A 17,437-nucleotide genomic window follows, 5' to 3' on the forward strand; every position below is an offset into this window, starting at 1 on the left:
CTGGCTGAGAGGTGAGGGGGATAGTTTCAGGATGTTGGGGGTCCTGTGGTGATGCATGAGGGTGTAGGGGCCATAGGTTAGGACCTAGCAGGATGGAGTGTCAGGGCACAGACCTCGGTGTGAGGAGAAGTAGCCCTGTCTTTAAGGTCTGGTGGGAGACTTGGCCTGGCCAGGAGTGGGAGGGTAGTAACAGGGAGGGAAAGTTGAGCAGGGGAAGTGGGGCTGGCGGGGTGTGGCCTGGCCCAGGGCAGTCGTGGTTCTAGTTCAGTGCCAAGACCCAGTCGGTGGCGGAATAAAGGCTCTGGGGATGGAGACCCGGAGGGAAGAGCAGGAGGGGCCCCACCTGGCTCCTCCCGGCCCCAGTGGCCAGGTCCGGTAAAGCAGTAGCCCCACCCAAGCAGTTTGCGCTGCAGGCGGGAGGAGGAGGGGCGCGCACGCGCAGACAGACAGATGCGCGGACGCAGGAACCCGCCCAGAACGCGTGGAAGCTGGCGGCCGCCGGTTGCTCCTGGACCAGCTCCTGGAAGAGGAACACGGCCTGGGGTCTGGGCCGCCGCTTGCCCTCGGTTCGGCTGCCGCTGCCGGGCAGTTAAGGGGGTGCTGGTGGGGGCGAGCTGCTCGAAGCCGGCGGGTGATGCCTGGGCTGTGCGGCTGAGGAGGCGCACAGGGAGGGGTGCTGAGGTGAGGTCCCGGCCGCGCGTCCCGTTAGGACCCTGAGGCGGGTCCCAGCAGCCGCTGTGGTTAGTGGTAACCCCGCTATTAGTAGTTCCTGAACCCCGCGTTTTTGCCGCTGCTTATACCTGGGTTTAGGAAAGCAGGTACAGCCCCGGGAGGTGGGAGGCACCGGACGGCTCCGGAGCATCTCTGACTGGCCCTCAGACCATGGCCTGCTCCCGGGAGGCGGTTGTGGTGCGGTCGCGGGGCCTCGGATGGAATGGGGGCTGCCCCATCAGAGCCCCTGGATTTGCTCCCATCTTCCCCGCGGCCTGACCTTGGGGGCGGCCTCTAAATCCCCAGGTTCTTGTGACTCAGGTTACAGGTCAGGCTGCCCCTGGGAGGTGGGCGCAGTGCGATCAGTGTGCTGGGATGGCTGCAGCAACAGCGGGAAATGGTCGCAAACCCCGCGCTTTCACAGGGCAGCCCCAGTCCCGCCATTGCAGCCACCGTCATTCCCTGATAGCACAGCACCCGCCTTCCAGGAGCAGGCTGACCTGTAACCTGAGTTCCACGAACCTGGGGCAACAGAGGCCAAGCTCAGGCCATGCGCTGGGGAGTTTGAAGCAAAGCCACGGGCTCCCATGGGCAGACCCCATAACCCACCACTGCCTTCGACCACACCTCGCCCTCCTTCCAGAAGCAGGCTGACCTGCGGACCATGCCTGGAGCAGCAGAAGCTGAGCCCTGGACAGGCTGTGGGGGAGATGGGAGCAAGTCGACCAGCTTGCCAGGTCGCTGCCCATCTCCCTGACACTGCCCCAGGTTCGTGGATCCAGCAATTCTGTTTCTGGCTGCTTTCATTTAGAATGACGATCTCTAGCTCCATCCATGTTGCTGCTAATGGTTTTATTTTGTCCTTTTCATGGTAGAGTAGTATTCCAGTATATAAATATATCACAACTTCTTTATCCAGTCATCTGTTGCTACACTTAGCTTGCCTCCATGTCTCGGCTATTGTATACAGTGATGCTATGAATACTGGGGTGCAGGTATCTTTTCACGTTGGAGTTCCTTCCAGTTATATACCCAGAAGTGGGATTGCTGGGTCATATGTTAAGTATACTTTTAGTTTTTTGAGGGATTTCCATGCTTTCCATAATGACTACACCAAACTGGATTCCCACCAGCAGTGTAAGAGGGTACCCTTCCCTTTACAGCCTCTCTAGCATTTATCATTCATGAACTTCTGAGCGATGGCCATTCTGACTGGTGTGAGCTGATACCTCATTGTAGTTTTGATTTGAATCTCTCTGTTTGTTAGTGATATCGAGAATTTTTTCATGTGCCTATTGGCCATTTGTGTCTTCATTGGAGAAATGCTTGTTTAGGTCTTCTGCCTATTTTTGGATTGAGTTGTTTGTTTTTTTGTTTTTAAGTTGCATGAGCTGTTTATATATTCTGAAAATTAAGGCTTTTTGTTAGTCGTATCATTTGTAAATATTTTCTCCCATTCGTTAGTTGTTGTTTCCTTTTGTTTTACTTATGGTTGCCTATGCTGTGAAGAAATTTATGAGTTTAATTACGTCCCTTTTGTTTTTTTCTCTTATTTCCATTGCCTGGGTAGATAGCCCTAGGAGAACGTAGCTAAGATTTATGTCAGATAATGTTTTGCGTATGTTTTCTTTTAGGAGATTTATCATGTCTTGTCCATCTGCATCTTAAGCCTGTACTCTAGATCTGTCCTTCAGTTTTGAATTTTGAGCTTCTTAGAGAACACCTACTCTTAGCTCATATGTCAGATTCAACATGTCTAAAGATGATTTCATAATCTTTTTTCTTGCAGCGTCTCCACTTATTCAGTGGGATAATCATTCTTCTGGTCTTGAATACCCAAAGGCTTGGAATGGTCTTTGATTTATATTTCTCTCACCACCCCCCGCATATTCTCGGCTTCTGGAACTGTATGTTTTTGGTTTCAAATGTCTATTCTGATTGCTGATACACTGATGAAGAGCTTTCATCCCTGATACATGAATTTTTCCTTCTGCTGAATTCTTGGATATTCTCTCCCCCCCCCCTTTCAGTCAACCTACAGTTTTGACCCTCCAACATCTACAGTCAAGTCAAAGACTTACCACAACCAGATCTCAGCCAGGTAGTCTTGACCCTCCATCACTTTGGCCTCACCTTATGTGTTCCAATCATTATGTGACTTAGCCTCCTAGGGTAACCTGTGCCTTATTAAAAACCAGGAGTCACCAGCTTTTTCCTATCCAGCCCTCAGTTAAAACAGCTTAGAATTGCCCTGAGAACTAGTTGGAGCCCCATCCCCTTCATTGAGTCTTCCCTATTTACTCCAAATACTTCTAGCTCCTCTTTGTATTCCTGCACTGTTCATGATCGGTAGCCTGTAATCTAGGCTTTGAGTACTGACTTGGTACCATTCCCGGGTGGTTTCCAATGTGTCTCCTCACTTAGCTGGTAACTGGAGAAGACTCCCTTGTTCAGCCTCCTTTATACCCTCACCCTGCTTAGCATTGGGCAATAGCAGGCATCCAGGCAGTGCTAACCTACTTTATTTATTTGCAGGGGTGGTGGTGTGGAGTATAGCTAATAGCTATTAATTCAGTGTTGCAATTAAAAACGAAAGCCAAGAAAATCCATAAAACTTTATCTCCATGTTCAGTTTAGCGCTTTACCTCAACAGTTTTCTTAACTCTGTGTTTACATTCACATAGTGTTCAGTTCTTGTACAGTTCCCTGAGGCAAGCAGGTGAGATGTCATTATGTTTGACTTTCACGTTACATTTCATATTGGATATATTTGTGGAATGACAAAACCTTCTTTTATAAGTAAACAGTCAGAAGCCCAGAGAGACTAACAGCCTAACCCAGGGTCACCTGATTAGTGTTTGGCACAGGCCAGGACCGCGGTTCACATCTTCCAGCTGCTCCTCTTCCAGTACCTTTTCATTCCAGTGCTGGGAAATGTAGCCCCATCTGCCAAACTGCCAAGTCACATTGCTGCACCTTTACCTGCCAGTGATGGCAGTGCTACAAAAGTGGCAAAGGAAAGGTCAGAAATAGGAGTGATAAAAGACATGGAAGTGCTGGAAATTGATCCTCAGCCTCTTCCTCCCTATTTGAGCGCCTCACAAGTGTCCCACTCTGACACTGCTGTTCATTGATTATAACACAGTCTTTAAAATCAGACTGATCTTTTGTAGGACGTGCTTTTATCCTGGTCCCTTTCCTGCTAGTAGTCACCGTCATGGGCAGAAAGTGCCTGACTGTGCTCTGTTTGTCACGTAGGTGGGAGGGAAAGTGGGAGAGGGAGCGGGTTGAAGTGAAGCCGAGATTTTTACAGCTCTGTTGTTCTAGGACCAGAGCAGTTCCACTCCTGCTTTCATCACCTCTCCACCTCTGAGTCCTAGCCACCCACTCCTGCCTGCTTCCCCACATGCCACGTCCTGGGGGAGGACAGGGTGGTTGGCAATGCCCCCTCCGCCCTCCGCTCTGTGAGGTTCAGGAGTCTGCTTTAACTTTTGAGCTGTTTTGGTAATTGGGCTTTTCCAGCTTTTCTAGACATCTCCTTTCCAGCTCTGATAAATTGGAGATGTAACTTAACCATACAAGTACTATACTAATGTATTCAGTGGCATTAATGTGATGTTGTCTTTAAGGTGTTCTGTGACTGGATAGGAGGTTTGTAACACAGGATGCTTCACATCCAATTCTAAAGGCCTACAGGATGCAGGTGTAATTCAAGTTCTTACATGGCTGTAAGGCAGACATGGACATTATTTGACAATATGACCATATGTTCATAGATTACGGTTAGTCCGCCGGCTCTTTATCTAATAAAAGTTTAAATTCCAAACGCTTGAAGAAAATTTGCGGACCATGTCTTTTTGCCTGTAACTAGTTGCAAAAACTGAAATCACGACTCTACCACAAGCCACAGTGTTTCCCAGTAGAGAAAGCCCTCTACTTTTACAACCTCTAAGTAATGCGGTGGTTCTTTGGGTGAGATGAGGGATGCCAGATTATTTTGTTGGGAAACTAGAGTGGCATGACAAGTATTCTGGGACTGGTTACAGTTGAATCTCTGCTTCCTATATCCTGGACTGATTACAGAGGCAATGTTAGTGTGGTAACCAGCTTCTGAATGCAAGTGTAGCTAGGAAGACAACAGAGAAAATAGAAGGGATATAAAGTAATGGAGAGACTTCAGAGCAATACAAATGGTGACTTTGACACCACCAGCTGCTGATGTGAACTTGGCAGGAATTTGTGAGAATTGGTGGGTGTCACTGCAAGCAGGAGAGTCCTGCAGCTTTTGGGGTGAACAGGCAAAGGGGAGAGCAGATATGGTGACCACCCGGGGGCTGAGTATTTGTGTCCTGAATGTGAAAATGTCTGGTCTCCTGTTCAATTTTGCAGCCACAACTTCACATGACTCAGGGAATTATTTCCACCAGAAAACCATAAAAACATAAACAACCTCTGTTTCCCAAAGTGTTTGTTCTCGATCTGAGATGATTGTCCTGTGGTGGGAGGTAAGTGGGCGGTGGGTCCTATTACATCACTCCCTTTCACTAAAAGTCTAACTCGCTGCTTTTCACCCTACTGCTAGATGTGCTGCCATTCTGTTACACCTAGACCTATAAGACGGGCTTGCCTGAATCCTCACGTGAAGAGGGATAGTTATGTGCAGTTTTAAATAATTGCTTGGGTCATGTGGTCCTTTGTTCCCTCCATTGGAAATCACTATTCCAGAGCAAATAGTATGAATCTATATAAACTATATTGTTTGTAAGATGTCTTCAGAAGTTTTGCAGTAGGTTTAAATATTTGCTTGGTGATGTCTTGATTGTTTAAAGGAGGCAACCCTCACTAGGGGCTTTGTTGGCTTCCTTAGAGTTCCTTTACTGGCAGTAGAGTGTTCGTAGGCAGAGTTAGAAAGTTTCCTGGGCTGAGAAGCCGAATTTGCCCACAGCTGGGAATTGGCAAAAGAGTCAGTTATGGAAGGAAGGCTTTAGGATTATCTGGTAGCAGAGTTCTGGGATCCAAACCCTGGGAAACCTCAGCTTTTGTAGAGTATGTTCTGTAACAATAGGCTATTGGATAATTTTAACACTTGTTATGGGATGTAGAGTTGGGGAAAGACTTAAAAGTGAAAGAACCTTAAAAAAGAATCTCCAAATATTTTAAAGAAGACAGTACTCAGAATGAGAGCTTTTCTGGAAAAGACTAGTTATTCACTTCACAGGGGAAGCAGGGAGAAGTTGTAACTGCACTTACGGTAACTTAAAAGGTAAACCTTACCCTCCCACTTAGCTGTTTCCTGGTGTACGTTCATATTCCACATCTGTAGTTTTAGACATGATGTGTCATTTTCTGGTACTCCATTCTGCTTCTGAGTGAGAGACTGACGCAAAGTCACATAGCAATTGAAAAATTGCACAAAAGTCTTTATTGTTAAAAATGTAGATATGTGGCAGGGTGCTGCATTTGCAAATGACTTTCAGTACAGAGAACACTTAAAAGAATGCAGTGTTATTTCTTTTTTTATTCCTTTAAGCATTTGAATAGAAGGTTTTCTTTGCAGAGTTTCTGGAGTACATCAGAACAAGCAGGAACTAAAAATAGCTTTAAGAAAGCATCAGTATAGATGTTGCTTATAGTATGGTATCTGTCTTAAAGTTAATTCTTTAAAGCAGGAAGTTGTAACTCTCAATTTCTTAAGCAAATATAAACATTCTTGACTCTTAATGACATTCTTTGTGGGGTGAAGCCGCTTTTGCTTCCATTCTGAGCATTGAAAGGCCTTCTACGATACTTCTACCAGTCCTCAATATTTTATTTTCCCTCTGTTGTGAACTTGTTATTAAACTTGAAGCAGATATAAATATCATTACCTTGCTACATATGTAGATATTCAGTGTTACATAGTCAGAAAGTTTGTGTACATCACACGTATCTACATAATTCCCCACTTTCCAACTGTGTTCCTGATTAAAGGATGGTGGGAAATGGCATTATGGGGATATGTCTTATAGTACACAGTGTTTCCCCTGTTCCCTCTACCAGATCTGGATGTTCTTTCATCTTTCGGCTTCTAGAATTTCTAGCTCTTTTTCTTAAGCCAGGTGTAACTCATCCCCCTGCTCACACACACATGCGTGCGTACACACACACACACACACACACACACACACACACACACATTCTGCCGTAGGGAGTAGCGTGCACCATCCCATTCTCCGACTCCAGCTCTGGACCCACCCACTGGAGGCAGTGTCTTGCACGAATTCATTTGTAAGTTCTTTTTTAAAACTTGAGTGGTCGGGAAATAGGACTGATATCCACATCTAGTAGGCAGGCCCTCAAGGATAACTTCTATGGTTAATGCCAGGTTATCTTAATGTTTGAGTACCTGGGTTTCATGTCTTCCTGTACCACCTGTGTGACCCATGATTCCCACAGTTCTGTCTCCCGTTAGACTTTTCCTCTCCAACTCTGGGCTCTTATAATATTCTGCTGATTTGACATCTTCACTTGGAACTCTGATATCTTAAAACCAACATGTGTAAAAACTGAGCTCTTGGTCCTCCTACCCCCCAAACTGGTTCTTTCTGCAGCCTCCCCCATTCAGTTAGTGGAAACTTAATCCTTCCAGATGCTTGGGTCAAAAATCTTGGAGTTATTCTGACTTTCACTGACATACCACATGAATTCTGTCAATAGATCTGGTTTGACACTGCCTTTAAAACATATCCAGAACCCAGTCACTTCTCACCATGGCTCCTGCCTCCACTGCTGCTTCCCTGCCCTGAGCCACTGTCCTCTCCTCCTGCACAGCCCTTCTCAGTAGCTTCCCACCTTTCATCTCTGACCCGTTTGGACAATTCTCACCCGGCAGTCAAGTGAGCCTTGAAAACCTAAGTTAGATTGTGTCGTCCTTCTGCAGTGCCTCCCTATTTCACTCCAGGTAAAAGCCACAGTCCTTACAATGTCCTCCAAGGCCATACAGGATCTGCACTGACCCTTCTCCGCAGCTCCAGCCGTGCCCCCATTCTGGAACATGCGAGGTCACGCTGGCCTTGGTGATGGTTATTCCGTCCACCTGGGACTTCTCACCTCCTAGTCTTAGTTCTAACCTCAGTTTACAGTGTGCCCTGCTCTGGTATTTAATACAACATCATCCTCATCCTATACCCTCAACTCTCTTTACTTTGCCCTGTTTACTTTTTTCCATGGTTCCTCTTTCCTAACATGCCACCTCCTCTGCTGCTCTGTTGTGTGAATTGTCATCTCCACCCCCCACCCCAGCTAGACTCCAACCAAGCTCCGTGAGGACAGGACTTTTGTTTTGTTTATTGATCTATTCCAAGTGCCTAGAGTAGTCCTGGGTACATAGTAGGCCGTCAAAAATTATTTGCTGAATAAATTAAAAGGCTATTTTAAAAATGAATCAACCTTTCAGGAACAGGTGAGGAAAGGAAGCTGCATGAAGGAAAATGGTGCTGTAAATAATGATATTTGCCTGTTGTACTATGTGTGATATATATATGTGTTTTAGTCTTAATTTGGTATCTCAGTTTCTTAATTTAATAGCTGTATTAAGGTGTAATTTACAGGCCATACAATTCACATATTATAATTGTACAAGTCAGCCATTTTAGCTATTTCTAGAGTTGTGCAACTGTGTCCTCAAAAAGTCCCTTTGTGTCCGTCCATATGCATTTCGCCCTCCCCTCAGTGGCACCCTGATTTTATTTGTTTTTTTTTTTTTCTGGCAATCACATCTCAAAAGAATAATTTACACAGCAGTACTAATATAGCTTTGCACTTTTAGAAATCACACACTTAAATATGAAATCAGCGGTCATTGCTGAATGTAGGCAGCAGTATCAGACATCGGTGAGAAGAATGGACTTCAGTGTCAGACTGGCTGCAGTCTTACCCAGCTCCACCATTTACCAAGTTACCCAAATTATTTTCTGTCTCAAGCTCTATACCTGTTATATGGGGGTAATAATAGCAGTTTACAGAGTTGTTGTGAGGATTAAGCAAACAGGGAAACAAAATTTAGTATAGTGGCCAGCTTATGTTATTACCTAAGAAATAGCCTTGCAGGTAGAGAGCAATATTCAAATCAGTTTCTAAAGTATGTGTAAAATATGATCCAGTTCCTGCCTGGTTTGTAAACACATATGCCTACTGCATAATGTAAAAGCAGGCTAATTTCCAACAGGAAAGATCATTTCTCAGCATTTCTTTCAAAGGTAGTTGCAAAATAATTTTTACTAAATTTTCTGTGCCCATCTCTGACAGAGCTTTGACACCAGGGAGGTAATTATCTACATTTTTGTTAAAATGATGCTGACCATCAGGAAGAGTTCTGAATTATATTTTAGCCTTTATGTTGGGAAATATTGTGAAACTTCTTCTAAATTAATGGGGGGAGGGGCATTCATTGTAGCTCTTGTAGCCTGATAAGGCTTCACTACATTATCTTTTTTTAAATTTTAATTAAAGTAATTAATTAATTTTTTGCAGGGGGGTGGTAATTAGGGTTTTATTTATTTTATTTTTATAAGAAGTTCTGGGGATTGAACCCAGGCCCTTGTGCATGCTAAGAATATGATCTTTCACTTGAGCTATACCCCCCTAAATTATCTTTAATAAGGTCTTTTTCTCTGTTTTGTTATTTTCTTTTATGTACAGATGCACAAAGCAGGGTCATCAGAAGCCTCTCAATTCCAAAGATGATTATAGTGTAAAACATTGCACAGTGACAGTGAATCCTTGGAATATGAAGAAAGATTGTAAAGTCCTGAATGAATTAAGAAGGAATTGTTACATTAACTTACATGTAACCATGGCTCTCTTACCTTTATTTTTCACTTTATAATGAAGATACTTCCCACCCATCAAGGTTGCTTTGTTAGATATAGGGGATATCTAAAGCCTTTTCTGCAAGTTTTTTAAATAATAAGAGCAGGTAATTTATCAGAAGTGTGAATGGTGTAATCTGCTCTGTCTAGTATGGTAGCCACCAGCCACATGTGGCTATAGTGAATTGAGATGTTCTATAAGTGGAAAATACATAATAGATTTTCAAGACTTTGTACAACAAAAATAATGTAAAATATTTATTAATAAGTTTTCAAAGTGTTAATCACTATTTTGAAATGATAGTATATTTGATATTTTGGGATAAATATAATTATTACTGGAATTATTTCACTTGTTCCTTTTTATTTTCTAAATGGGATTACTGGAAAATTGTGACTTGCACTATGTTTCTATTGACAGTACTGGCTTTTAACTTATTGCAAATAATATGAAAAAAACTTTGATTAAATATTTTATAATTGAGTAGTTGATTTCCATCATATTATTTTCAGGTGTACAACACAGAGGCTCAACATCTTTATAGATTATATTCCATTTAATGTCACCATAAAATAATGGCTATATTTCCCTCTGCTGTGTGATACAGCCCTGTAACCTATCCATTTTATACATAGTACTTTTTACCTCTCAATCCCTTACCCCCTTCCTGCCTCCCTCTCCTCCTTCTTCCCATTGGTAACCACCAGTCTGTTCTGTGTACCTGTGAGTCTATTTCTGTTTTATTATAGTAATTAATTTGTTTTATTTTTGAGATATACATATAAGTTAATACATAGAATACTTGTTTTTCTTTCTCTGACTTATTTCACTTAGCATAATACCCTGTAGGTCCATCCATGTTATTGCAAAAGACATTATTTAATTTTTTAATGGCTGAGCAGTATTCCATTGTGTGTGTGTGTTCATGTGTATATATGTGTGTGTATATGTGTGTATCCAGTCATCTGCCAGTGAACATTTGGGTTGTTTCAGTGTGTTGGCTATTGTAAATAGTGCTGCTGTGAACACTGGGGTGCATGTGTCTTTTTGAATTATATTTTTCTCCACACATATACCCATGAATGGGATTGATGGATTACATGGAAGTATATTTTCAGTTTTTTAAGGAAACTCTATACTGTCCTCCATAGTGGCTGCAACATTTACATTCCCACCAACCGAGTAGGAGGGTTCCTTTTTCTCTTAAAAGGTCAAAAATTCTCTGCATTTATATACTTTCCTTACAGTTTAGGACAAAATTTGGCAAAAGCCAGATAGAATTTAATAGGAGTAAATACAGTATTTTTTCAAATGTCCATGTATTATGGATAGATATGATATTGATGAGTTGGTTCCCTATTTTTGTAGATGCAGAAGTTTTTATAGCTTCACAGATATTTCAGTCTTGCAGAAAGAAAAATGTCTTTGCATTTTGCTGAACTTGTCCAGGTGGCTTTATCGAATTTGGTCCAGGCCTGCAGAGGTGAATACACATCCAAACCTGAATCATTTGAATGTCTGCAAGATTTTAAGAGTCTAGAATGTCAGATCTGGACTATAACTCTGGTGAATGACATCAGTGAGTGGACTCAAGAAAACTCCATTTGAGTGCAAAACCTTTCATAAGCCAAAAAAGGCTTTGAAATTGTGGCAAAGCCAGAGACTTTTGTGCACCACATATGGCCACAAGCCCATGGGGACAACCACAGGCCTTCTGGAGTGCCAAGGGAATTCCATATGAGGAGTCCAGCACTCACAGGAATCCAACAAGTCCCTGCCAGCCAGAGCACCTTCATTGCTACTGTGGTGTTTTGAGCAAATGTCTTTTCTTCAGGTTCAAATTGGTTTGTTGTTTTTTTTTTTTTTTTTTATAAAAGAAAATCAAACAACTTCTTGTTCCCTTGGTGAAATTAAAATCCTAACATTTTCTGATTTCTTTTGACAGAGAAAACTTGAGCCTATGAATCTAAACTCATCTGTGATGGTCTGCAGCTGGGAGCAACCAGATCAGTGTCAGTCCCTTTGCAGCCGTTGGCTGGGAGCCTGCATATTCCCTGGAAAGATATTTGAAACATGTCACCCTAGCCGTGCCTTCGCTGTGGACTGGGAGGCGAGTCAGTCAGAATCTGCATTATGGAATGTATGTTTCAGATCCAAAGCTAGGAGATCTTTTTTAATAGCCAGAGAATGTAGTCATAATTATATCTATTAATGTATTTATGCAAGAACAATTTTAAAGTTTTTTATTATAAAAATTTCCCCCCAAAATTGAAAATGAAAGAACATTGGAATTAAAATCCAATGGAATTAAAAACAGTGGAATTAAAAATCATCTGTACCTTAGTTATACATAAAGAATCTTAAAATCCTTCTAAACATTTTTTTTGTTCAAATGTAGATATTTTTTCCCTTCCAAAAATGAAAATTATGATTTCACATTTTTTTCTTTTTCCTTTTATTATATATTCCATATCAATAAATATAATTCTTTTAAATCCCTTTTAATGGCTGTTTAACATTACATTGAACAGATACGTAAATAGTCCTAGGTTTAAGAAATTTAAAAAATTGTCATTACAATGCCCCTGCAAAGAATATTTTCGTGTTTCTATTTTTAGTTACTAATTTGGACTAAAAGTTAACAAGTTTACTTTTCTTCATCTAAAACATTGGTTATTTTATGAATGAATTGTAAGGATTTTAAATAAATTTTCAGTAATTTCAACAAAGAAATTAACTTTAAGGCAAAAATGTATGATGGTTTGCAAATCTATTTTTATTATATCTTCACTTTTACCAGTGTCATATCTGTGTGTGTTTGCACAAGTGCTTTAACTATCAGCAATGTAAGAAAAATCTGTGTACTAAAAATGTGAAAATAGTTTCCTGGTTTGTGTTTTCATTCTCCCAATATAGGTTTTGGATGACAAGCTTGTATTTGCAAAAGTACACACCCTGTGGGAGGTGCTCTGTACATACGCTGAGATACTGTACATAAAATTGCCTCTGAATCCCAATCATCTGAAAACCCTGTCCTCAACCTTTGATAACTTCAGCTGTTTTATGAAAGTCCTCCAAGTGGATGAAAGTATCAACAACCGGAACAAGAGTTTTTCATTGCCCTATTTGAGAAGTGCTGCGTGAACGACTTTTATATTCAGGATAGAGATACATTCATCAATCCAACCACCAGGAGCTGCACTGTAAGTCTAAACCGAGTTTAGCTACTGTCTTGGGTGTGATTTAGAACCTGCTGTTGAATTATAAGTGATTTGGTTTTGTTGGTTTGGTTTGGCTTTTAAAAGCTGCCCATAAAAAGGACAAAAGAGAAAGAAAAGAAATATGCCTACAGATTCCTGTTAGGATAGTAAACAGTGGCTGGTTATTTACCCTGTATAAACCACACGCTCTCTTAGAATCTATTTAGGTTTACTTCATCCTTTCTCAGATCAAGTATCAAGTAAGGGACAGTTTTAAAAAAAATTCAGGATTAACAGGCTTGTGAGCTCCGGGATCTGCAAGGCAGCTTTCCCTTCCCATGGTGTAAGTCAAATGGCAGAAATGAAATAAAGCACTTCATGTATCCTCCGGTGTTAACAGGAAAAGGCGAGTCTTCTTTACCTTGTCTCTTCCTGGGTAAAATGAAGATAATATGTCAGGAGTCGACAAGCCCATTTAGGGCAGGAACCATGTTGTCTTGTTCACTGCTGAATCCCAGGCACCAGGAAGGCTGAGTTTAACAAGTGAGTGAATGAATGAACTGTAGTTCCCCCAGAGTTACCATGTGGGGCAGTGTGGATTAGCAGCTAAGAGCATAGACTCGAGAGGTGAGGGTACAGCTCAAGTGATGGGGCGCATGTTTAGCACGCATAAAGTCCTGGGTTCAGCCCCCAACACCTCCTCTAAAATAGACAAATAACCCTAATTACCTCCCCACCCCCCACCAGAATTACCTTATTATCTCCCTGCCACCAAAAAAAAAAAAAAAAAAGTAGAAGTGGCCAAGAGCGTAGACTCAGGCTGGAACACTTGTGCTGGTTTCTCGCTGTCTACCTTGTAAAAGTCATTTAGCCTCTGTTTTTATCAAGTTCCTCATCAATAAAATGGGGATAATAATAGTACCCACCTCGTAGAGTTGCTATGGGGATTAATGAATCTGTGTGAATTTTAGAACAGCCCTGGCTAATAGTAAGTACTATGCATCTGTCAGCTCTTTCATAATTACTGACAGATGTTATTATCAACCAAAGAAGTATTAGTTCTTTGTAAGGGAAATGCATGTTAGACCATTTCATTTATCATTTTCTGTAATTCAGGCTTTTACCCTCTGAAATACCATTTTCTGTCTGTGCACTAGTAAGTTACAGGGCTTTCCAAATTTCATCTGTCTGAGTTCTTGTCATGATGACAATACTGCAGAGTTTTGACATTTTTTAGGGACTCCATCTGAGATGACAGCAACCCCTCAAATTCAGGAGCACTTCTCTAACTGACAACATCTCGCAAGAAATGAAGTTTGTAAAATGTAAGAGCTTCAGACGCTTAATGATGCCATAAATGCAAGGATGTTATATCTAAGCTCTTTAAATAAATCCTGTCATTGAAATAAAGGAAATACTATATATAGCACTCTATGACTTTGTTATCTTTGCTATCCGTTTATCTGACTCTCTAAGACCAAAGAAAGCAAAGACTGAGATTGATCATTACTACTGTGTGGTACACATATTTGTGGATGAAGACAACACTGAAATGCACTGTCTAAGATATTAAAATGGACACTAAACAGCTGCTTGATGCACATGCATGAACAGAACAGGGAGCTGGGTGCAGGGAGCAGACACTGAGCTTCCTGGATCAGAGACCCAGCATAGCAGTCCAGCCCAGCAGTCCACATGTTTTATATTTATATCCCAGCAAAATTAGCAGTGAGAGTCTGAAATGAACTTTGGGGACACTTGCAAACAGCTGTCATGATTACTAATGTGGGACACCAGGATTCTACAGTGTTTAGTTGGCATCTGCACACAACCATTTCTTTTCCACTAAAGCCTGTTGTAATTGCTGGTTCCACATTCAGGCTGAGGAATCATCTCATGTGGTGTTTGGGGGGGAGGTAAGTGGAGTCAGGACCCATGCTAAGGCTGGGTGGGTAATAATCTGTTTCTAGTACAGGAGAAAGGAAAGTAGGTCAGGTGGGAAGGAGAATGACTGGATTTAAATTTTGTTTCTTGAGTAAGCTAAATATATAACATCATGTCAAGTTTCTTTATTGTTTATATCCCATGTGCTGTCACCGAATAACTACTGAATTGTGGGGACAAAAAAGCCTGGGTTTTAGAATTGACCCTGCCCCTAAACAGCCAGAGTCCAGGTTCCTCTGGGTGTCCAAGGAGGGGGCTGCTGCCTCCACTGCAGCAGTTTGGGCACTTGGGTGGCCTAGTTTTTTTTGCTGTGGAAGACTGGCCCGGTTGTAGGACATTAAGCATCTGCAAGGCCCTCACCAGGTACCCACGGTGGTCCCAGGACTGTAACATCCAAGTGTTCCTTTCCAGCCACATTTGCAAATGACCCTCAAGGGATTAGTATTAATCCTCGGTGAGAATTATGAAAAATTATATGGTACCTCCATCCCTTCTAGCAAAGGAGGGCCCCTTATTTACAAATGACCACAAAGTGTTAGCAGCACATTTTATTAGCAGAACATGTGAACACGTGGTGACAGTGACACTCACCTGTTTGCTTCTGCTTCCCAGTGCAACTTCAGCCTCCATCAGAGGACCTCAGCTGCCCCAGCGAACAGGGCCTTCTGTACAGGGAATGGGCTCCTCCTCGAAGCATAGACAAGAAGCAGCCCTTAGATCTCATCAGGTGAGCTGTTGTGGAGAGCACTCCAGTGGGAAGGGCTCAGGGTTGCCCTCATGGCTTCTGAGTGTGACAGTCCTCCAAGAGTGTTACCAACCAGGAAGCTCACAGGAGCTCTGAGCTTTGTTGCCTCAAGTTTTTACTGGAGGCTTTATTACAAAGACATGATTTATTGGGTCACTACTGACATGGCTACCCCAAACACTAACTGTAAGACAAACCTTTCCTTAGACCTAACATTTGAGCTCCTACCTCTCCTGATGGTCAGTCTCTTGTCACAAAGCTCAAAGCCTCACAACTTTAATCACATGGTTGGTGTCTCTGGCTGGCCAGTCCCCATCCTGAGTCATCTCATGAACACAAGCCATCCGAGGGTCCACCATGAATAGTAAAGACACTCCTATCTTGGGAAATTTCAAGGCTTTAGGGGTTGCCGTCCAGGAACTGGGAACAAAGACCTACCAAATTCTTCATTAAACAGGAGTAAATGTTAGGTTTCACTTAAATTATATAATAAGAGAAGTATTCTCACTGCTTAGCTGTATCTGCTGTTCGACACCGTTTCACTACACCATGTGACTGTAATGTCGCGCTCAGCATGTGTATTCTCAGAGCACCAGCGCCGGCTGCTCCCCGGGAGCTTATGCTGTTTGGGCAAGGCTGCTGGGAAGAGGGAGGCCAAGGACAACTGAGCAAACAAAAATAATCGGGCTAATAAGGAAACAATTTCAGATTGAAATGAAGGAAATAATACAGTATTGAGATGGGAGACTTGGGGGAAAGTGAGTCAAGAAAGCTATCTGAGTAGGTTACATGTGAGCTGAGATGGTGATAAGGAGGCTGGACTTTGAGGATCTGGGATAAGTCACCCCAGGAATAGAGGCAGCTTGTCAATTGGCCCTGAGGCACAAATGTGCTCAGCAGGTTTGAGGAGATACTGGACCCAGCGCTGGTGAGAGTGATGAGACGCGAGGTTTAGAAGGGCATCAGGAGCGCGGAAAGTAGTGTAGACTCTAAGTGCAGTGAGAAGCAGTCATGATAGTTTAAGGACTAAAGTAATTTCCTCTCACATTTTGCAAAGATAATGTGGAGAATGAATTGCAGGGACCCAGGAAGCAGGGAGGCCTGGTCGGAGGCTCTTGGAGTGGCCAGATGAGAGATGGTGGGAGCCAGGGAGGAATGCGCTTGGGGAGTGGAACTGACAGGATGCAGTTATGGGCTGGCTGTGGATGGTGAGGAGAAGAGAAGGGTCAAGGTAGCCTCAGGTTGGCCTGGAGCCAGGTGCCTGTTCTTTCTAATCTCAGTGCCCCATGCAGGTGCCCACCTACTTGGGCAAACCTCTTAACCTTCCAAGTGAGGGTTTTAAAACACCGAAGTCTTTTTGTTTGTTTCACATTTTATGGAAAGATTCAAACACCTACAGAAGTAGAGAGAACAGCACCGCCAGCCTGTCTGTATCAGTCACCCAGCTCCACAATTATCAACTCAGAGTCACTGTTGTTGCATCTTTCATCTCCACCTCCTCCCCTCCCCCACTACGGGATCATTTTGAAGGCAATCCTACATAGCTTAATCTTTCATTAGTGAAATGACAAGGTCTCTTTCAAATACAATTGGAATATTCCTTTTTTTTTCTTAGGGTTACAAAATAATTCCCTGATTGTCACAAAAATACACTTTTAAGCAGTTTTGGGGTTGAAATCAGGATCCAGACTAAGTTCACACATTGCAGCTAGCATATCTCTCAAGTGGGTTCTAATCTATAATTTTCCTGTTTCTCATTTTCCTTGAAATTGCTGAGGGGTTTCTCTATTTCCTGTTTGGTTGATTTCATTCTCCCCTGTGGTTAGACTTATTTCTCCATCCTATGTATTGGCTTTAGCTAAGTGATTTTATCCTCCCCTAAAAGCTTGATCTGATTGAGGTTCAACTTTGTGCAAGAATACTTGTTATGTGAAGTTTTGTACTCCTGTCAAAAGGTACATAATGTCCAGTTGACTCTCTTTTTTAT

The 17,437-nt window shown here is 42.5% G+C and overlaps 1 protein-coding gene across 1 annotated transcript; it reads left to right on the forward strand.

Moving 5' to 3' along the window:
• Positions 1 to 489: 489 nt before the first annotated feature.
• LOC141574008 (anoctamin-6-like) lies at positions 490 to 15,433 on the forward strand. Its single transcript, XM_074346913.1, has 4 exons — positions 490 to 681; positions 11,507 to 11,701; positions 12,478 to 12,764; positions 15,318 to 15,433. Exons 2-3 carry the CDS (start codon positions 11,522 to 11,524, stop codon positions 12,703 to 12,705), a joined length of 408 nt encoding a protein of 135 aa, XP_074203014.1. The 5' UTR covers positions 490 to 681; positions 11,507 to 11,521; the 3' UTR covers positions 12,706 to 12,764; positions 15,318 to 15,433.
• The last annotated feature ends 2,004 nt before the right edge of the window (positions 15,434 to 17,437 follow it).

Source organism: Camelus bactrianus, chromosome 19 (genome assembly GCF_048773025.1).
Source record: "Camelus bactrianus isolate YW-2024 breed Bactrian camel chromosome 19, ASM4877302v1, whole genome shotgun sequence".
In the NCBI taxonomy this organism is placed as follows: domain Eukaryota; kingdom Metazoa; phylum Chordata; class Mammalia; order Artiodactyla; family Camelidae; genus Camelus; species Camelus bactrianus.

What these genes read in the sequence shown, in the direction of transcription:
- LOC141574008 (XM_074346913.1), top strand. Translation starts at nt 11,522, where the DNA reads ATGAATCTAAACTCATCTGTGATGGTCTGCAGCTGGGAGCAACCAGAT. An exon ending in CAGAATCTGCATTATGGAAT is followed by an intron (nt 11,702 to 12,477) that starts GTATGTTTCAGA and finishes CTCCCAATATAG; the next exon opens with GTTTTGGATGACAAGCTTGT.